Below are 23213 nucleotides of genomic sequence, written 5' to 3' on the forward strand. Positions count from 1 at the left end.
GGCCTCATCTGGAGTACTGTGTCCAGTTTTGGGCCCCACACTACAAGAAGGATGTGGAAAAATTGGAAAGAGTCCAGCGGAGGGCAACAAAAATGATTAGGGGACTGGAACACATGACTTCCGAGGAGAGGCTGAGGGAACTGGGATTGTTTAGTCTGCGGAAGAGAAGAATGAGGGGGGATTTGATAGCTGCTTTCAGCTACCTGAAGGGGGTGCCAAAGAGGATGGCTCTAGACTGTTCTCAGTGGTAGCTGATGACAGAACAAGGAGTAATGGTCTCAAGTTGCAGTGGGGGAGGTTTAGGTTGGATATTAGGAAAAACTTTTTCACTAGGAGGGTGGTGAAACACTGGAATGTGTTACCTAGGGAGGTGGTGGAATCTCCTTCCTTAGAAGTTTTTAAGGTCAGGCTTGACAAAGCCCTGGCTGGGATGATTGGGGATCGGTCCTGCTTTGAGCAGGGGGTTGGACTAGATGACCTCCTGAGGTCCCTTCCAACCCTGATATTCTATGATTCTATGATTTCATATGGCGTGATTTGAGAGATCTTCTCTGTGGGCTTGTTTGCACATACCTAGTTCTTCCCTGAAGAGTCACTGTCACATAATAATATCTATAGCCAGCTCTGATCCACAGATTTGCAGTTCTCCTGCTCCACCCTCAGGGGCAGGTTGGCTACTGAAATATACTAGCGTCCAGCTCTTTGATCAGAGCAGACAAAAGGAAGAGATGGTGTGACATGCACACATGCAACCTGTGAACAGAAACCACCACCGCTAGCTCAGTGTTAGATTTAGCAGCCTTGAGAGAGAGTCCCTTTATAGCAGTCATCTTGCTCACAAGTTTACAAAGGAATTATGAATGGTTGGACTTTGACTCTAATCACCGTTGTTAGCAATGGGTCCAGCACAAACACATCACATCACCATCCTTCCCATTTTTGTTTCAGAATTAATTCTACATATTGTGTATTTTAAGGTTGCTAAGGGAAGCCAAGAATCATTCTGAAAGTACTGAAATATAGAGGTATCCACGGTAGGCACTCTGAAAAGAGGTAAAGTGAAACTTGTATTCATATGCAAATACATGTCTTTTTCAATAACATTCATCCATAAGCATAAATGCTCTGTATTTATAAAAGAAAAAACAACCTCTTAAAATTGTAAGGAGAGTGATCACTTTAGATAAGCTATTACCAGCAGGAGAGTTGGGTGGGAGGAGAGAAAACCTTTTGTAGTGGTAAACACCCATTTTTTCATGGTTTGTGTGTATAAAAAGATCTTCTGTATTTTCCAGTCCATGCATCTGATGAAGTGGGTTTTAGCCCATGAAAGCTTATGCCCAAATAAATTGGTTCGTCTCTAAGGTGCCACAAGTACTCCTCGTTGTTTTTTCTTAAATTCAGTGTCTCTCTTCATTCCATTGTTGTATGTCACCAAGTATTAAGGGGCCATTAAGAAAAAACAGGATAAGACTGAGCACTGGTATCTTAGGCCCTGAGGTTTTGTAGTTTTGAAAGCCCTAGAGTCTCTAAATGTACAATACACATATGGTACATATCTGTGGCCAACTTTTGCATATGCTTGTGTGTTTTTGAATGGTGCTTCAGGGAACCCTGTGGCTTACAAAAGGCAACATTTTAAATGTAAAGAAGGAAAACAGATCTCTTGAGAGCTTGTTGCTTCCTGGCTGGCTTTTCAAGTGGGAAAAAGGCAAGACAAAGTTCTGCAGAGCATGTTTCTTTAATAACACTTTTCTGCAATAATGTATTTTTTTATTAGACAAACAATGCCAGATGCAGCCTGCAGGAAGAGGATGCATCTCCAAAAGAAATCTCTCAACCAAAATCACTGCTGACCTATATATATATATCAGTATAAGTGACAGGTCAGCTGTAAATTGGTCAGAAGATAGGCATAAGTGGTTGCAAATGGCAAAGTAAGGTACCTTTTGCCAACTTGGTGATGTGCAAGCTGATGTGCAAAATTAGAACGATTTGCATGTTAAGGGAGGGACAAAGGAGGAAGCAATCAACATCAAGATAAGATAAAGCAGCCCTCCCTTCTTAAAACTATGCTGCACCATCTCCAACATCCCTGAGGCCAAATGCAACTCTGCTGTAAGCAGGCACATATCTGATATTCACCTGCTTATGCCAAAGGCTGAACTGCATTCCCACAGAACATCTATGGGCACGTCTTCACTGGCAACATTAAAGCGCTGCTCGGGCAGCCCTTTAACATGGCTTGTGTAGTTGCGGTATAGATCTCCCAGCGCTCTAAAAAACCCACCCCCATGAGGGGAGTAGCTACCAGCGCTGATCCACTGTTTACACTGCCATGTTACAGCGCTGAAACTTGCAGAGCTCAGAGGGGTGTTTTTTCACATCCCTGAGCGAGAAAGTAGCAGCACTGTAAAGTGCAGCGCTGTAAAGCCCTAAAAGGTGTAAGTTACACTCATTCCGCACATCCACTATGTGCCAAATCAGTCCAAAACTGCTTTCTGACTGACCAACAAGCCAGGAGACTCTCACCCTCTACAGTGAATATCAGGAGTAACTTCTCTGAAGCCAGTGAAAGTCCATCGGTGTAAAACTGCTATGAGAAGAGGATCAGTCACCATGGTGTAAGTTAATTACACCACTATGTTATCACTGAATTCTGCATACAGTCTTTTGGTGGTTTTTGGCACTACCTGTTAATTTGTGCGTCTGATCTAGACAGAGCGCTGAGACAGAATTTCTCAGAGAAAAAGGTTTGTGATGAGTTTTATACATGTACAGGAATATCAGCTTGCTAAGGACTGCTGTTTGGAAAAGGATCATAACTTCTGATAACCTCCTGTAGTGCACAGTGTGCCTTTGAAGCAGAGAAAAATAATATGTTTGGACAGCTTAAAGATAATTAATTAATTATAAGTTCTCTTTTCCGTGATCTCTCAGCTTAGTATCTTTCTCCTTGCTACGGCTAGCCTAGAGAGATAATGAGGAAAAAAGATTTGATGATGCTTTTTTTGCATTGTCCAGAATCCCTTTGCTTGTTCCAACTGCAAAGTACATTCTGATGCTGCCTAAGGAAATCTTAACTTTACATTTTGTATCATTGTTTCATATGGGTTACACAGTATAAAACTTTGTAATCTTCAGTAGGCTATAAAAAACAGATGTCTTCATCCATAATGAGTATGATTCAATTGTAAAGTGTGGCTATGCTAATATTAAAGAGCAGATCATGCCTCATGGACCACATGGAGAATTGGAAATATCTGTCAATACATTACAACAGAGGCTGCTGTAGAAACCAAAGGTGATGGGCTTGATGCTCATGTCACTCAGAGCAATGGAGTTTTACCTGTGTAAAATCAGTGTAAGGGAAGAAAATCAAGGCCTGATTCTATAAAACTGTCCTTAGCAATAAAGAACAAATGGATAAAGTACACCAGACACTTCAATATGACTTATCAGTGACAAGTGAAATCCTGGCCCTGCTGAACTCAATAGAAGTTTTGCCTTTAACTACAATAGGGTCAGGATCTCACCTGATGTTTTCACTTAGATATTAAGTGGAAGATCTTGCTTAAACTGGCAATATAATATGATTTAGTCCAGCCTTGGTATCGCAAAGGGTCTCTGAAGACAGGCATACTATGTACAGCAATATTTTCACACACAGGGATCAGATAAAGATGAAGCTGCCGCTTTATCTCCAAATTTCCCTTGTTTTTAAAATCAGGCCCTCATGACCACTTTTATTACATGGATTTTAGTAAGAAGCAATTTGGTAGGATAAAAACCAGCAAGGAAAGCAAAATATCTCCACAGACACTGTGTAAATTCCATAAATCCAGTGCAATACAAACAAAACCATTACCTATCTTCCATTGAGAAGTGCAATAACTGTGAGCAGTCACATCAATAAAAGTATAGAAGATGACCTTTGATGACATTGTTTCAAAGAGGAATATGCACGGATCTGAGAATAAGTGAGAATTTGGATTTGGGACCTATCACACTCAGAACTGGGATTAACCTTCTCTGGCTGCTCTTGCTTGCTCTCCTTCTCTACTCCCACCTCTTCCCTGTACAGTGGGGGAGTGGATGGAAAGGGGCTTTCTCCTCCCCCTACAGAGGCGACAATAAGGTGAGCAGTGGAACAATATAATAAAAACGAATCTTTAACTGAAATGTCAATAATTCATTTGAAGCTATTGCCATAGCAAGCACGTACTGGGTCTTCAGTGGCATACTATCTCTATACGCCTTAACATGTTATTCTGTTTGCCTGATTTGGGTAGTAAGATTATTATACATGATGCAGAATTCCAGGGCAAGAATTGTTTGAGACACAGTGTTTTGTATTTAACAGCCCTACAGTCTAAACTACACTTACAGCATATGCGTGTAGCCAATTTTCACATATGCTTGAAGAGGACCGACCTTTATAGTATCTCTTAACAATTACAGTCGTCCCAGGACATTATCCACAAACACACTAAAACATATGCAATAGTTGGCTCAGTACAACTACATCAGGTAGTGTGCATAAAATGAATTGACTTAAGGGTTTTCAGAAGAATCAATATATCACTCTTTCCACAGTACACACAATTCAAACAAATACAATGATATATGCTGACATGCTATTCCATGCTATGACAATATGCAGTATTTCCTACACAAGCCCCCTGCAAATCTTTTGAAATCAAGTATATGCTGTACTACATGGAACGCAAGACATACTAAAAATCCACATCCTCTCGGTCTCCAAAATGGAACATTTTGACCTTTGCTGTCAGGTTACAAAACCAGTCTTCTCCAAATTTGATTTTTTTCTTCCATTAAATTACTGAACTAATTCAATTCAATTTAAAAAAACAAAGCAGAGAGGTAGTTGCACCTTCAGTTAACAGCTTGACGCCGCTAGGACCCTGAAAGTGATGAAGTTGTCATCGGAGCTCTGTTGTCATAGAGGTCTGTCTGAGTGCATCACATTGTTTACTGTGCATCACAAATTTGTAAATGGTGGAACCCAGATCATCTGCATTCAGGATGAAATGCCCAGGTCTCTTCTTTTCAGATACACCCCTTTGGAGAAGCCCTATCGATTCAACACATAATTAGATCCACTTTCTATAGAATTCTGTAATATAGTTAGAAAAAGAAAACCCCTGTAGAATGGTCAGCCTTAAATTTAATTGGTGTGTTTAGTGATTTCTCCAGAACCTCACCACATTGCAACAGAACCCTATTTGTTTAGGGTAGGATTTTAAAAGAGCTTAATGGAGTTAGGTGCCCAATTCCCTTTGAAACTCTACTGAGATCCGGGCACCAAATTCCATTTGGTTGCTTTGAAAAATCACATCCTGCACCGACATTCAATTCTTTAAGACATTTCCATAAAGGTACTGTAGTTTCCCCCCAACTTTTAATTTCAGGACCAAGATGGATGTCTTTTAAAATACCCTCTCCCAATAAAGTCTTGTATATTATTAATGCTTTTTTTCCCCAAAGCAGAGCTTCTGATACTTTACTGAGGATCCCAAAATCTCTGTCCTTTGTTTATATAGGTTAAAACAAAGAGGCATCTAATGAAGCTGATACAGGCTATGCACTTTGATGAATCAGTCTATTTTACGGGTTCCATCTGCTCTTAAATGCTTCCCAGCGAACAAACAATGTGTCACTATATTGCATATTTCCATTGCACTATCCCAAACACACTTGAGCTGCTGACAGATTAATGCTTAGTTCACTTGTGGCATACATTCTTGGGTTCTTACACAAGTTCTTATAAGGAAATGGAACTCAATAAGCACTTAATCACAAGTTGGGATAATGTTATTGTACTGAATACAATGCTCTAACTTTGTTTCAGATACAGACTAAGGTATCTCTATATAAGCCATTGCTGTCACCAGTGCCGCCAAGGACCCTGGAAAGCGAATAGCTTTTGTAAACCTTGAGTAAACAAAGCCAAGTGAAAATTTGCCAAAGGGTAGCTACTGAAGCCAGGAATGTCAAGGTGAGGAACGTTCAGAAGTCACCACATGAACCGTCTGCTCTGTATCCTGAAATGCAGTTTGTTTGGCAGCATCTATTTTGTTCTAAACAACCCAATATAACTGGACCTCAGTTGAGTGTGTACTAATACAATGATTGGGTGAATTATTGGGGGATTGCTCAGGGCAATGGCTTTATCTATCTGCCCTGATGGGGATCACTTATTGAGTGGAAAGGCAACAACAACAGAAGCCTGCTGCATGTGGTTATTGTGTGCCGCATGAATACTTGAATTCATGCCCATTGAGACATGCTGTTCCACTGAAAATTTTTCAGCTAGATCCTCATCTGATGTAAAAGGGCATTGCTCCATTGAAATCAATTTGCACCACCTGAGAAGCTGGCCTTTTTTATTAATTTGAGGTATTTATTTAACTAAAGCACACTCAGCTTGTGAAATATTATTTTAGAAAAAAGTGAACTTGAGCAAGCAATAAATCATTTTCTGTGACATTTTCCTCTTATTTCACATCACTTTTAATGTGATGAAAACCTAGGAAAGTTATTAACCAATTTTTTTTTGTCCTTTGGCATATTTTTTTTGCCACCATAATCAACTGTCTTTCATGTGTGAAATGAACTACATTTATATGCCATTGTTCCTCTATATACTCCGCTTCACTTGCCATACAAATCTCCTTCTAAAAAGTGAAGCAAATTCTAGCCCCAAAGAATCTGAACAGACACATCAGAAACAGTGCACTCTGCTCCAAAACCAGCCCTGACTACATACTGAGACATATTCACCAATGGTGAAGTCCTGACCCCACTGAAATCAATGAGAATTTTGTCACTGACTTCAGTGCACCAGGATTTCACCACAAAAGGACACTGACTTCAGTGGAGTTGCAACCATTGATTCTAACAGTGAAGTGGGGACATTACAAACTAACTGGTATTAGAAAATACCTTTTTCCCACTTAGTTAATACAGACCGTACTCTTCATTTTAATACTGCCAAGAATTAGGCCATTCAATCCATCCAGAGATAAATGGAACAAACTGATATTGGATGGTGATAAATATTAGGGTCAAATTGTGTTTTGGCCTCTTTTAAGGTATGTGAGGGACCAAAGGATGCAATGAGTGGTACCCTCTGCACCAGCTCATAGAGCCAAGTGCGTGCAGTGTGAAGCATACACTGCTCAAGAAGATGCAACAGCTGCCCTCTCCTTTCCTCCTCAAAGTACCAGGAGACGTAACTCCACCATGAAACTGGAGCTGGCTGTTGGACTCTGCATTGTCCCCAGCGTGGGGCAGGGATTTGAAGGCACTACTGAGTCCATAATATTTTGAAAATCTCCATTTGTCTAGGAAACAACATACTTCCATTTAGTTCATAGTCTTGTCTATGCCTTACTCCACAAGGAAAGAAAAGCTGGTCTCTCTCTGTCAACACAGAAAGCAGCCTTGCACAACTTGCTAGCTAATGCGCACCTCTTGATAAATTCCAGCATTGGTAGTGCTCACCTGTGCTGCAAACATGCCAACAAGACAATACACAGATCAACAGTGTGCAGACAGACAGCAATAGATAAAGGTAAGGGGAAGTATGCAGGATGTTATCTCACCTCAAGTACGTCACGTGCTTTTCATCGGAAAATTCTGACATGCTAAATGAGGAGAAGTAACTTTACTCAACGTGGCTTTACATTTTGAAATCCTTTGAAACATGCAAGGCCTACTAGACAACTACTGTACAATGGTAAGACAAGTGATCTAAGATAACTTATCTGTAACTATTCTTGAAAGCTAGCAACTAACATGTCATACATTCCCGTGGTCACAAGCTTCACGACCTTTTATAAGATCTCCTGGGAAACTGCACCATATTTCATAGGGTACAAGGCATATGTGATGGGCCGTCTTGTATGCTGCAACGTACCGCAGTTATTGAGTAGGATCTGGCATGATTTAGAGCAAAACCTTACAAAAACATATCGTGCCATTATCTGAAAGGGAATGATCTAAAAAAATTTGTGGTAAATGTTGCAAATTCTCTTGGTAACTATAAAATTAATCTCCTAAATGGTTTTCCTTTTCATGAATGTGTGTGTTGAGCCTTTTGTTTCATAGTGGTCTAAGATATAATTCCACTTTTCAAAGTCTGCCAAGCATGCTTCTGCACTAAGAGATTTTCTTTTCTTTTCTTTTTTCTTTTTCTTTTTTAATTTGGTTGAGAAAAGATTGAAAGGAAAGAACTGTCTATCATGCTCCTACTTGTTGGCTGTCACTTTCATCAGTTACCTAGAGATTTCTGAAATGCTGACCAGCCTTATACGTATATTACGTTTTCAGAGTGCATCGTTCTTGGTAAAGTACTGGAATTAATATGGATATGTATTCATGATGGGATTGTAATAAGCATTCTTTGATCCTACAACTTTATCTTCACTTTTGGCAGCTTGTCGACCATGTCTTCCAAGAGTGCATTAAACAGCTGGAGAAAGATGATTTTCCTCTTAGGCAAGTGTTGCAGTTGTGACAATATTTTGTTTTCTTTCTTTCTTTTTTTTTTGCAGGGTCAGAGTGGAGAGGGAGGAAGGGGAGATGAAAGAATTTTTCTCTCGACCAGGAGTCTTTTTCTCTCCCCTCCTTTTCTGATATTTTCATTTTGTTCGTCGTTCCTGCTGCTCCATGACCCCCCACCTCCTTCCAATTCTGTCTCTCTTCCCGGCAACTTTACCTGCACTCCACTTAGCATCACTGGAGAAATTCTACCCCCCCACCCCACACAAGTTTGTTCTTTCCTGCCTCAACTTTGTACTTTCTCTTGCTAAGCTACGACAACTTCCCCCTCTCATCAGCTTCCACTCCTCCACTACCAGAAAGTCTTCATTACTTCTGACTGCCTTCTTGGAACTACTGCCAGCTCCCCATTCTTCATCTCCTCTATCCAAGATTTTGTCAACTTCTTCAAAGGAAAACTAGACACTGTCTGACCACAATTGTCCTCCCACTAACTCTCTGCCTACTGCACTTTCTCCCACCTTAATACTTGTCTATGGTAACTGCTTACTCCATAGTCTGACTTCTCCTTTGTCTCTCTCTCTCTTCAACCCACCAGAAATGGTGCTGCTAAATTCATCTTATTTTCTACAGCCTTGACAGTGTCCCCTCCACCTCTCCTTCTCTCTCTTCTGTGGCTTCTTTCACACAAAGTTCAAAGTTCTCCTCATTTTCAAAGTAATCCACAAGTGCACCATTGCCTTAATCGCCTACATTCCTCCTGCTCCCTGCTCACCATTTCATCATCCTGACTGCTCCCTTCCTCCTACCTCTGAATCCTGTCTTTAGATCACCTTGTATCCCAACCCTTGTGCTTAGAAAGAACACTGCCTGCCATGAACTCTCTCATTCTCCTTAGCAAAACTCCTACAAACCCATCTATTCCACAAACCATTCCCGCTGTAGGTTCAATAGCCACTCCGTATATGTTCTGCAGTGTACATTATATCTGCTCATGTCTTTCTAGATTGATTTATCAGACCAGAGAATCTGTTGGCTATCTATTGTGCACAGTTATAGTACTTTATCATCATTTACATTTTGGGCATTTTGTCTCCTTTTATGGGTGTCTGCATACAAGTAGGTTGATGCAAAGAGCTCCAATCAGTACCATTTGATTAACATTTCCAGTACAACAGATGACGGCTCTAATTACAATACAGAGACCTCCAACTCATCCTTCTTAACTGCAACAAAAGAAAACACTGCAGCTCTTAAAAGGAAGAAGATAGATAGAAGATAGATTCTGAAGTCCTAAATGGCCTACCTGAAAGAGGTCCTACAATGCAATCAAAGGAAAGCATCTAAAGACATTTTGAAACTCTAAATGACATACAGCCCAAATTCTTCCCATAATTAGAGCCTGAAATCCTATGCAAGCATTACACTGGAGGTGGAGAAAAGTGTACACCTGTGGTTGTGCCAGAGAAAGATGAGTCTCTGCAAGCCTCTGTGATCTAGTTAAGAAAAAGTTCCATTCAAAAAATGAGTTATTTAGAACTGGACTACAAATTACTATCCACCAATAACAGAGTCAGGATTCAAATAGTTCCTGATACATGTCTCACCTGAAATCGGGGAAGAATAGGAAGAGTCTAATGTCTAAAGTGCTAGACAGAGACATACAGAAAGTAAACAATGAGCCAGAAAACCTGTTTCCTAGGAGGACATGTGGTTAGGATATAGAGAGTTAGGCCATCGATCAGGACATAGAGAGTTAGGCCAGTGGTTCCCAGACTTGTTCTGCTGCTTCTGCAGGGAAAGCCCCTGGCGGGCCGGGCCAGTTTGTTTACCTGCCGCGTCCGCAGGTTTGGCTGATTGCAGCTCCCAGTGGCCGCAGTTCGCTGCTCCAGGCCAATGGGAGCTGCTGGAAGTGGCGGCCAGTATGTCCCTCGGCCCACGCCGCTTCCAGCAGCTCCCATTGGCCTGGAGCAGCAAACTGTGGCCAGAGGGAGCCGCAATTGGCCGAACCTGCAGACACGGCAGGTAAATAAACCGGCCCTGCCCGCCAGGGGCTTTCCCTGCACAAGCGGCGGAACAAGTTTGGGAACCACTGAGTTAGGCAGTGACTATCAACTTACTTCATATAAGCCACTAAAAAGGCATCAGACTGGTAACTTTTGGTCACCAGTAACCTGGGGTGAGTTTGTTCTGGTGCCTTACATCCTGAAAGCTCTGCACCATTCTACCAGTTCTCAGCCATTCAGGCCCTCTCTTTTCTTACCTTTCAGCCTCACCTGCTCTGCTTTATTGTGTTTATGGCAACTGCTCAAATGCTCTAATCAGGATCAGTACCCAGGGCGCTGCACATTCACGTAGGTAGATGCAGCCCCTGCCTGAAAAAGTTGTCCCTATTACTTTTCTACAGCCGTGTAACTTAATTGCTCTTTTATCTTTTATCAATCCAACGAAATCATTCCTGAGTCTCAGTTCAAGTTCCAGTCATGACTTCATTCACAAATACCCTTTACGGTGGGTCTATTTTTTCACATTTATTAACTCCAGCCCCAGAGTGATCAGTTACATCACGAAGGAATTTACCATATGCATGTCTCAATGACTGTGTTTTCTGAATTTTTCGATGGAATGAAAGCATACCCGCCGTGCATGCCTTTTCTCACAGACTGTATTATTTTAGGCAGTTTTTCATTCATTAATTTTTTGTTGTAGTTATCAGTTTCTCTTCTTCCAATGAGCATTTGGCTCTAACTATCAGATATACACATATGCTGCCATGTTGTACAAACCATAAATAAGAGAGGAAAGCTGCATATCATTCTCCCTTTCTTTGTCTCTTACAGTCTTTGTTTTTTACTTTCACAATTATTTGTTCTAATCTAGGGTGAACAGAGAGGTATGTTATGTTTACTCCAGAGGTTATAAGATCAAGACAATACCACTGAACTTTGTTCACTGAACTATCAATATGTTCACATATTCTCCAGTCAATCACAACTCTCTTTGGAACCTCCCACATGCATGAGATGCTCATTGGCTGCTAGACTTAAACCTTTAAGCACCAGCACCCCCTAGTGGTGCTATGTATCACAACAGTTTGCTTCATTGCAGTATTCTTGGGGGATTGACTTTTAGTAGAAAGTACAGGCAGTGCACCTCTTAATGCCATGTTATACTGGGGAATCTTTGCCTCTCAGCTACAAATCTTGTAGAGTACATCAATCGAAACACAGTTTTATTTTAACTGTCTTTAGCCACCGCATCTATCAAACACTTATTACAAAAGACACACACATCAAAGTGCAGGGCTTATTTGTAAGACACATTAAATGAAGAGAAAAATCAATCAAATAAAAAAATGACATTTTTACCATAGAGCCTTCTTGGAGGCTTTAAAAGAAAAAATAAACTGAGTGACTATTTCTAGAACAGTATCTTCCACAGCTACTCACTTCTACTCAGCTTTTTACATCGAGATGGTTTGTGGAGAAGAAACTGTAGCAATCACAAATTTATTCATCTGTCTGCTGATTTACTTGAGATATTTAAAGACCAGGATCTGGCAAACTTGCTAGATGAGAATTCTAAATGAGAAGTACCTGCTCTACATTTCATTAATACTTCATGAAAATTCAACAATCTGGTCAGAAGATATTCGGAGTCCTGCTGTGCTCTGCTCTATGCTCTCTTGTTTGTGTATCTCTTGTTCGTGTGCATAGACTCAGTGCCAGTTTAATGCAATATTCTCCAGTCCAGCTTTGAAGTAACAGCTCTCTTTAGACAGACTTGAAATCAAATTGAAATCCTCTCTCCTCATTCCCCACGAAGACTGAATCACTGGCCTTGGGACAAAAGGTATTTCCTCCCCTCAACCCTGAGACTGTACAGCCCTTAGTCTGCAATAACCCCCAACGCTGCTGCATAGGGGACAATGGATTGTTGACCAAGATAGCAGCAGGTCCATCTGCAGGGAATGGGACCTTAAAGTTAAGCACATGATTAAGTGCTGACTGTGACGAATAGGGATGAACATAAGTATGGGCATAAGTGCTTTGCTGAATCAGGGCCTCTGCAACAGAACCTCACCAATTCCATTGCAGCTGCAGCCCTCTCCAGACTAAGAGGGGGAAACAAGATTTTACTCTGCGTATCTTGCACCTTAAGTCCAATATGTCCATGACGTGACCAAATTTCCCCATTTAGCTATAGCCAATGTCGTGTAGCAGATTTTTATACCAGGTCCTTATAGGCACTGCTTATATTAGATGCATACTTCCAATATTTGTCTGGAGTTAACGACTGGATGCTTGACGTAGACAGAACTGAGCATATGTGATTTGATTGTAGTTATGGGCCAAATCCTATTTAATTTAGTACGAGTTTGCCTGAGTAAGTACCTCAGCTCAGGCTCTTTATGAGTAGGAGTGAAAACTGAGAGTGAATGTGTTAAGTGAGACATGACAAACCTGACTAGCACTTCTTGTTGATATTCTGTTATTTTTGTGGTTAGGGCTCAGGAGGATTTTTGTAAGGAAGTTTATTTTTGCAAGCTGTTGAGTGCTGACCATGATATGGGGTGGTTTTCATTTAAGTAAATATCTGTTAACTTTTGTTAAGGTTCTTGGACAGACAAATTGTTACTCTGGAATTTACAAGAAAAGCTGTGTAAAATTGTTTGGTTTAGACTATTCAGTGAAAGTATATGTTGTAGGTTTCAACAAATTATGGACAATTATGGTTTAGGGCAAACGAATCAGTAGCTTTTCATTTTGACAGCTGTCAGCTCTCCTCTCTCTTTTCAAAGATCTAGAAATATTCAGCAGCACCCAGACACTATTTTTCATAAAATATTACAATTCCTTACAACTTGAAGGTAGCTCTTGAATATATAAGTTTGATAAATCGTTTTTTATGCAAGTTAGCCAACTGTCTGTGCCAGTAACATAAACTGGATGATTCTGAAAATTAAGTAACTATTGTAGTGAAAATATATATTAAAAACAGCATCGAGCATGCAGCAGCGAATATTAATCCTGCTGGTTAAATAATGGGGGACACACAATAAACACATTACTTAAAATTAAAATTGTTTTTGACCAATTCTTTAGAGCCTTTCACCATTGTAGCAATCATTGCCCATATATACGGACTGCTTGAGTGTTTCAGTGATCCCTGTGGAGAATGGTATGAATATTTTTTCCAGAGCTGAAAAAGGAAAATAAATAGCTGTAATGGAACTGCAGGAGCAGCCAAGCAGTAGATTGATTCAATAGGAGAAAGTCAATGTATCCCAGAAGATTTCCTAGGATTTTCTCTCCTACTGCGTTGGGCGCAATTTGTTGTAATGAGAAACTAAGGATTTTTTGTCAGGTGTGTTAAAGCTTGTCGTGATGGCTGAAGGTAAAAAGAAATAAAGTAAAACTGAAAATGTCTCTCTTCAGAAAATGCTTTCGGATCTAGAAAGACTAAGGGCAACTTCCTTGAGGTACAAAAGAGGTCAAATTTCTCACGCATGTAACATTTCACAAAAGACACTTTAGCTGAATGTACAGGGTGGGGAAAAAAACAACCCTACCGTATTAAGTGGTTTGAATACTAGAGCATATCCCAGAAAACAAACAGGGGAAGATTTATGAAAAGACCCAATGAAATTGCAGTCTGTCTTACTGTAATCTTTATGCTGTGAAATACATGGAGAAACCCACTTAGTATGGCTGGCCTGACAGTCATTGTTAATAGGTTCAGGGGGAAAAGACAAGGGAGGATTTTTTAAGTGAACATTCAAATGGGCATTGCATTCAGTTGGGGTAAAATCTGCCTCTGCGCAGAGAGCTGATGCAATGTCTATGCCTTACTGAAGTTCCACTTAAGCCCTATTTTGAAAGGTGAAGTGGGACTTGTGTGGTCATGTGGTTTGTGCTGGCCTATTGAACAGGGATGATTTTCACCCTTAAGGAGTTTGGGTGTTTCAAAGCACTCACGCCCTCTCGTTATAACAAGTCATGGCCATTACAGATGTATGGTTTCTGCCACTCTTGCCACCCACAACTTATGCAAACCTTTTGCTTCTTATAATATGGTGGAGGCACTTCTTACAATATGGAGCTGTGATGCACCTCAAGTCCCTGTCTAAGGCTTTGTCTACACTGGAACTTCATCAGCAAAACTTTTGTCATTCAGGGGTGTTAGTCCCCCTCTCCCCCGAATGACAAAAGTTTTGCCGACAAAGAGCACAGGTGTGAACAGAGCTTTGTTGGCAGGAGTGCTCTCCCGCCCGCAAAGCTGCTGCCACTCAAGGGAGGTGGAAGTTTGTTTGTCGGCAGGAGAGGTCTCTCTTGCTGACAAACAGCAGCTACACTGTGGGCCTTTGAGCAGCACAGCTGCAGAGGCACAGCTGTGTCGCTAAAAGGTGCGTAGTGTAGGCAAAGCCTCTGCTATTCAGAGGTAGTATGCTACTGGACAGGTTCCCAAGCAAAATGCCGAACACTGTCAGCAGCCTACCAAAATCAAAGATGTGCTGGGTGTGAGATGTTCATGTTCACAGCAGTATGCATTGTTTTGCATTTCCATGCCCCCTGCATTTCACTGCAGTCGCGGAGCCTCATTGTGTGCTGCAATATCACATGATGAGGCAGGACTAAGAGAAGAAATAGATACTGTAATGAAAAACTGCATTTTCAGTTTACACAGCTGTAACGCATTACGCCACGCACAGGGCCAGCACAGACGGTGTCGTGTCTACACAGGCACTTCACTTACTTGTGAACACTCAACACATTCAGAATCAAAAAACCTGGCATCAGCAGGGGAGCCAAAGGCCAATGCCAGCCATGCTACCTCCTTCCCCATCTCTCCTCTACCAGATTGCCAAGAGCTGTTTGACAGTGTTGGGACCCAAAGAATCCCAAACCCTACCCACAGAAAGCAGGATCATCCATAGCACCTTCCGTTGGCTTACGAGTGTATGTCTGCATTGCAGCTGGGAGTGAGCCTCCCAGACTGGGTAGACAGACAGTGTAGTGTCTGCACTAGTGGGGGTGGAGCTAGTGCACAAAAAACAGCTGGGTGGATATTGCAGCTGCAGCAGAGACTCAGGCTAGCCTCCTGAACTCAGACCCAGAGGGTCGGATGGGCGTGACAGCCAGAGCTGCTGCCAGCGTCGCAAGGTACCCATAACCTACAGGGCTAATGCCCTCAGAATCTCCCCCTGCATTTAGCACAAGAACCAGCACTGGCAACCAGGGAGGCACGTTCCTTCCCCACCTCAGCCTCTTGATGTTAATTAAATAAACATCAATAAATAAATTATTAGGGGTTTGGAACGGGTGCCATCTGAGGAGAGATTAAAGAGGCTAGGACTTTTCAGCTTGGAAAAAAGGAGACTAAGGGGGGATTTGATAGAGGTATATAAAACCATGAGTGGTGTGGAGAAAGTGAATAAGGAAAAGTTATTTACTTGTTCCCATAATATAAGAACTAGGAGCCACCAAATGAAATTAATGGGTAGCAGGTTTAAAACAAATAAAAGGAAGTTCTTCTTCACTCAGCGCACAGTCAACCTGTGGAACTCCTTGCCTGAGGAGGTTGTGAAGGCTAGGACTATAACAGGGTTTAAAAGAGAACTGGATAAATTCATGGAGGTTAAGTCCACTAATGGCTATTAGCCAGGATGGGTAAGGAATGGTGTCCCTAGCCTCTGTTTGTCAGAGGGTTGAGATGGATGGCAGGAGAGAGATCACTTGATCATTACCTGTTAGGTTCACTCCCTCTGGGGCACCTGGCATTGGCCACTGTCAGTAGACTGGATACTGGGCTGGATGGACCTTTGGTCTGACGCAGTATGGCCATTCTTATGCTCTTAAACATTGGGCTATTCATTACTATTGTCTTCACACTTCATACTAATTCATTTACATTGATTCTATTACGGTCTGTGAACTCTACACACTGTACCTGACTGCCCCACAGACACACTCCCACCCTCAATTTCAAACACAGGAGCTCCCACAGTGATAGTCTCTACCAACAAGTGATTTTTTGGTGATGGAATGATGGGTGTGATGTGCTTATAAAAAGATCAGATATTGACAACGGCTACTGTGGATAATCAGAGCTGCTATTGTGGTTTCCATTAATATTTCACATCCTGCTCTATTGACTATCCAAGCAGAATGGATATTTTATTTCATATGCTAATCCAGAAAGCACACTGGGAAATTGCGGTTGAAGGTGTGCACCAAAGCACTTTCAGGAATAACAGTGATAATCCTTAATTGAATGGTCTCCAGGGGGGAAAAATTCTAACTTTAATAAACAGACCATCCCTGTAGGACACTTGAATAAACCACAGTCATCACAGCTCTTACCTGTATGGTTTTAGAGTCCTTTTGCCATAAAGCAAGGCTTCCCCCCAACGTCTGAGATTAATACAGGCATCCATGGCGCAGTCAAGCATTTTCAGCAGATAGATGTTTGTGTCTGGAAGACGATCTGCATTGTTATTTAGAAGAGCCTGGCACGTTGCCAGAACCTGCTCCCACTCTGTTATTAACCTTAGTTAAGGATTCATCTTCTTCATCAAACAAAAAATACAAGTTTCAATGTTGTTAGCAAGGAATAAGAGCCATGGGGCATAAGATAAAAGAGATCCCATTATTCCAGGCTCTGTTTCAACTCTTGAAAACATACTTAAAAAACATAAGTGGTACCTCAGGTAACTAAATTTTGTTTACAGTAAACAAACCATCTTCTAACGAAGGCTGCATTTTGAGTGGTAAGGAGTAAAGGAAAGGTGACAAGATGAGAGGATATATTATTATTATTATTATTTTAATACATAGCTGAAGCAAAACCCAGCTACCATTATTCTTTGGCTATTTGAAACATTATTATTTTCTTAAACACTTTTCCTAGTTGCAGTGATTTCTTCAGTGTTCTTGTGAAATTAAAACTGAGCCTGCAGATACCTAATTTTCGTTTTATTTGAAACAGTTCTGGAGAGCAAGGTTTTGTCAGTGATCTAATTGGCTGTGTCAGAGAAGCAGCACTGCAGGTTTCATGGATAACAGAGAAAACATTGCAGTTCCACTGTCTGATTGTTGCTTAGGTTTAAGGATCTTGGTGAGAAAGAATATTTTAATCTCCAATACAAGCAGGTTCTTTTGTATGCTGGGGAGAGAAGAAAAGTGAATTGGGGTTCACATTCAAATGAATGAGGCATTCACTATTGCAAACCACTCTGATCTTCACCATGTATTAAAGTTACTTAACCTATTCTCCTTTCACTTACACTGGTGTAAATCACAAATAACTCCTTGAGAGTTAATGGACTTACACTAGCGTAAAGCCCATGTAAAAGCAAAAAGAGAATCAGACCTAGTTTTCAGCTTTCTCATCTGTAAAATGGATACTATGGCCTTGATCCAGTAAAGCACTTAGGCATATTCTTAGCTTTAGCATGTGAGCAATCCCACTGAGGTCATATATACTAATATATGCCCTGGCAAACGAAATAATAATACTGTGCACTTATATAGCACTTTCCATCCAAGAATCTCAAAGTGCTTCACAATTTATTTAACCTCATGTAGCCTTTGATTAATTCAGAGGGCAAATTGCACATCACTAATGACAGGTTCTTTACTCAGGTGGAGACATAAAGCTTTTATAATAAGTGAGGTTGGTGTGTAACATAAATATAGACTTGAAGACTTAATTTAAAACCCAAAAAAGCCAAAGTATTAATGCAGTTCCAGAAAAAGATACATACAACATAAAGAGCTGTAGTGTTATCACATTCACAAACTCCTAGAGACCACTGAAAACAAATACAGAAGAAAGTAGTCAGTGGAGTACATTATGAGGGGAGGTGACAGTCCAGCTTGCATCTTCTTGTCAACCCCCGTGTGCTCAACTAGGGTCAAGCAAACACCATTTTTATACACCTTTTCCCTTACACCCATGCATATCTGGGACAATGTTTGATCAAGACTCAAGCCCTGTCCATGTGTGGGATTCCAAGGAACCATAATTAGGGTTCGAGCTGCTTACACAAAATACTTTAGTCAATACGCTTCCCAGTGGCCTTGATACATCAGTGCACTTAGCTCCCTGATTACACATACTTATAATCCCCCAAATCTACTATTTGAAACTTCTTTTTGTTCTTCTGTTGGTTTACTTATTTATCAAAAGCTATATATTTCTAAATCTTATGAATGTCAAGCATTCATGCTAACCTTCAGGCCTACAGGCCTCAAACCTATTGCATAAAGCCTACTTTAAATATTAATATGTATACATTTTATGTTTCCCTACTATCGTAACAGCGTTAATGGCTTCCATTTTTACTATTTAAATCATTTTAGCATTGCTTAGCACATAATGTATAGTTTAATCTTGCAAAACAAACTCCCCTAAAATCAGGTCACGGGGGTCATAGGTCCACACTCATGCCAATGCTGAAAAGTAGCACAGGCCCCAATCCAGCAAAGCACTCAAGCACGCCATGAGTACTCCCAGGGTGAGGGAATGAGTTTTACCTGACCATGGGAACACTCATGTACTTAAATTTAACAACATGCCTAAGTGCTTTGCTGAATCAGGATCAATAATACTCACCTATAAGGCACAGTTACTGTGAGGTTAAATTAATTGTTTGTTATGTGTTTTGAGACCCTTAGATGGAAAGCATTTTATTAGGGAAGAAACTTATCATTATTTTATTTGCCAACAATGATGTGGTTTATGAATATTGATTTCTCACACACATTCAGGAACTATATTGAAATGTTAATTAAAAAGAGTAACTATAAAACAGGTATAGCAAACAGTAATTTGACAAGAATTCTTATACTATGCCTGTTGAGAAAAGATTAGCGTAATATTAATAATGTTATTAATTTAATATAGAATTATAGAATCCTTTATAAAAACTCTGTTTAAAGGCCATATACAGTCATTTCAGATATGTATCTTAGGCCTTGTCTACACTGCCACTTTACAGCGCAGCAACTTTCTCGCTCAGGGGGGTGAAAAAACACCCCCTGAGCACTGCAAGTTTCAGTGCTGTAACGTGGCAGTGTAGACAGTGCACCAGCACCGGGAGCTACTCCCCTCGTGGAGGTGGGTTTTTTACAGTGCCGGGAGAGCTCTCTCCCAGCGCTGGGGCCGCGACTACACAGCCACGTTAACGTGCTGCCGCGGGAGAGCTTTAACGTTGCTAGTGAAGACATACCCTGAATCTTTCTCTCTCAGGCATACATCACTGTATTCTTTATGGCTGATTAAGGATCGATGAACAGGAGAAAGCAAGATTATTTTCACTTGATAAAATGTTTGTAGTAAGCATAAAGCATTGACACTCCAGAGAGTTCAACATCTTAGCTGATGTTCAGCATCACTCAAGATGTTTTCATTTCTCAAGATATTGTTTCATATATTCTGTAGCATCTAATATGAAAAGTGTAATATTCCAAACCTCTTGAGGCCAAATTCTGGCTGGTAAGGTACATAATCACAAGCTAGAGAACCTGCAGTCAGCAGTTCGAGTGCTATGGAGAAATTAGCTGTTCCAGTTGTAACTTAGGCTCGAGTCACAGCCATTGTGCCGTGATCTGGGATACAGAAGGATTCCCTTTTCCCCATTTCCCCATCGCCATGTGCTCAGCCTTCACTGCTCTGTTTGGGTGCTTAATCATGAATAAGGGACATTTGTTGTTTAAGGCTCTCTCTGTGCAGATTTGGAAGGTGCTAACTTTCCCAACCCTAAATTCTAAAAACTCCCTTGTTTGTTTGAAAAGACAGTGTAACATTTGCAGAAATTGATGGGTAAATGCCCCACTCTGCAGGGAAAGTTTCCTTCTAAGTTTCCTTCTGTCTATTGGTGAATGGACAAAGGTATCTGTCAAGCCCTGTCTTCCGATATTGCAGAAGACAAAATTTTACACTGCTGCAACACGGGGACTTGATGAGAGGAGAGATGAAACATTTCAGGTGGCATATCCCCAAGAGAAAAATCACATAAATCAACAGCTGTAATTGCTTTTCTAAGATGGTCCTTTCAGAGTAGCAGCCGTGTTAGTCTGTATCCGCAAAAAGAAAAGGAGTACTTGTGGCACCTTAGAGACTAACAAATTTACTTGAGCATAAGCTTTCGTGAGCTACAGCTCACTTCATCGGCTGCATTCCTGACACCTTTTGCTACGGCAATTTCAGTCACATTTTTAAATACCAACATGTCAGCTCAAATGAATAATTTTGGTTCATGACCCCAGCAAAAGGTCAGAACTGATCACCTAAATTTTCAAAATGGCCCACAATTTTATTTTGCATGTACAATTTTGCTCTTACAATTAAATTCAGGCACATTTAATTTCACCTGCAATTGCATCCATTTAGACACGTATACCCTAGCTGCACTTTTAAAGCATTTAAATAGTTTTAATTACACAAGCAACTAGATGAACCAACAATTTAGCATCCACATTAAATTCTATGTCTAAAATTATGCCTGCACTATCAAAGGTCTGATTCAATTCTGGCTAAAAATCAGGGCCAAAGACACAGTCACATTATTCTATGCTTGAATTCACTAATGGCATCTGAATAGTGAACTATGGAAAAATCAGAGACAGCTTTTACAATGACTATGCGGTCTTCCATTTCCCTCAAGCCAAAGGAAGACTAAGAACCCACTCTAATTTACACTGAGTAGTACCTTATTAGATAAGTAATCCCACTGAAATCAAGGTACTATGTGAGCAAACGTGCCAGAACTGTGCCCAGTGTTAGATCAAAAACTTAGTGACCGTTCTTTGTGCTAATAAATTGGTTTCTCTGATTAGAAGAAAATCCTATGTTTTGGCAAATGGAGGTCAGCTTCTCTGGAAAATAATGGTACAAAACTGATCTGCTCTTTTCCAGCCTAGGACATCTCTAAACAAACAACTTTTTTTGCAGGGCCAAAATGGAGCGCTCAGAGATTCTGACCTATGTAGCTCTAGAGCTGTACCAAGATGCCAGAAAACAGCAAGTCATCCTGCCACAGTTCATGAGCCTAATTCATGGCCGGTGTAACTCCACTGAAATGAATGGAGTAAGTGCAAGGAGGAATACAGACCAATATGCCTATCGTTAGCTACAAAAATCTTTGTTTCTCCTACGCAACGTTTCTTGGTCATTTTGATTGTCTTTAAACGCTTACAAGGCTGCCATTATGCCTTAGCATGATTTATTAGTACAAGGCAGTCTCATTAAGTTTTGGCTTAACAATTGTTTTGAGTATTATAATGACTCATGGATTATATTAGGGTAGTGCCTAGAGGCTCTGCTTAGGATCAAGGTCATGTAAGTGCTGTACAAAGAGGTAGACAGTCCCTGCCATGACGAGATTATAGGCTAAGAACCCTAAAATGACATAATCATTGGTACAATTAAAATATTATTTGGTTTACAATTCAAATGAATGCAGAGTACGTTAAAAAAAAAAAGAAAAAAGGGAAGATTAAATAAAAAATGTTTTCTACCCCAAACGGGGTGCAAAAACTTACAAGGTGGGCGCTATGGATGGTTAGTAAAAGCAAGGAAGATTAATTTGCCATTGACTGTGACTGAAAGGATACCTTCTTGTGACCTTGGGTCTCCCACTTTAGTTACAGCATCTTTGATTTCTTTCCAGGCTTTCTCTTCACCTGCCAGCATGTCAACATCCTGTTTTGACAGAAACAAAAGCAAGAAACAAAAGCGCTTGATAAGAAAAACAGAGTTGACTCTGAATATGTAAGAACATGCCATAATGATGAACAAAGGGTTATAAAAGATTACACTGGCACAAAGAGTGTTGGACCCGTGTATCAAAACATTTTCCCCCAAATAATATCTGGAATGAATAATGGAATTCACTGTTGGCCTGTGTTTGTGTCTCCTCTGTATTTGGTTTCCATGAATTTTCTAAATGAATGAGATTACTCACTGGAATGTTCAAGGATAATGAAAATGTTAAGGAATATTAGAACATATCAAGGAAGGTGAATTTTGAATTCATAAGCAGTGAGTTTGCAGACCAGAAAGCTGATTCTAAGAATTATGATCATCTGAGCAGGGAATAGAAGCAATAGCATGTCTCGTGTTTCCTATAAAAACAAACCAAACAGTTCAGATATCAGCTACTCACAAAGAACTTCTCACTAACAGTCTACAGACATACAAAACTATGTGTAGAAATGACTCGGCTAATAATTTTGAATGACTTCAATAAAACTATAAGCTGAGCACAGATAGTTTGCAAGCAGAAAGAGCCTAGCTTCATTCAATATTCAAATTATAAGCACGAGTCTGGTGAATTAGTTTGCTGCTCAGAAAAGGTTACGGGGGGTGGAGGGGGGGTGGGCGAGGGGCGTAAATCACAGTTATCCCTGTTCCTGCCGGTAAACCGTATCAACAGTCACATTTTCACATCACTCTTCCATAATGCAGTGTATGGAGGCACAATGCTTAATGGTGACAGTAAGGGACTGGACATGACGAGACAACTCTGCCAGTGACTTACTGCGTAACTTTAGGCAAGTCACTTAGAGCCAGATTTTTTAAAGATATTTAGGTGTCTCGAACACAGTTAGTGGCATTTCCAAAAGTGCTTTTAACCCAATTGTGCTTCAATTTCTCCAGCTGTAAAATGGGGAGAATAATAC

At 40.6% G+C, this 23213-nt stretch overlaps 1 protein-coding gene across 4 annotated transcripts in view; it reads right to left on the reverse strand.

Annotated features, from left to right (window-relative positions):
• The window catches only part of SMYD3 (SET and MYND domain containing 3), a 634857-nt gene that overhangs the window by 43038 nt on the left and 568606 nt on the right, over nt 1–23213 (reverse strand). For all 4 annotated transcript variants that reach the window (XM_074947067.1, XM_074947070.1, XM_074947068.1 and 1 more), the window contains 2 exons: nt 22146–22233; nt 16890–17064 (listed from right to left, as the gene is read on the reverse strand). In XM_074947067.1, coding sequence (XP_074803168.1) covers nt 16890–17064; nt 22146–22233 — 263 coding nt within the window. The remainder of the gene's footprint in view (nt 1–16889; nt 17065–22145; nt 22234–23213) is intronic.

Source organism: Natator depressus, chromosome 3 (genome assembly GCF_965152275.1).
Source record: "Natator depressus isolate rNatDep1 chromosome 3, rNatDep2.hap1, whole genome shotgun sequence".
NCBI lineage: Eukaryota > Metazoa > Chordata > Testudines > Cheloniidae > Natator > Natator depressus.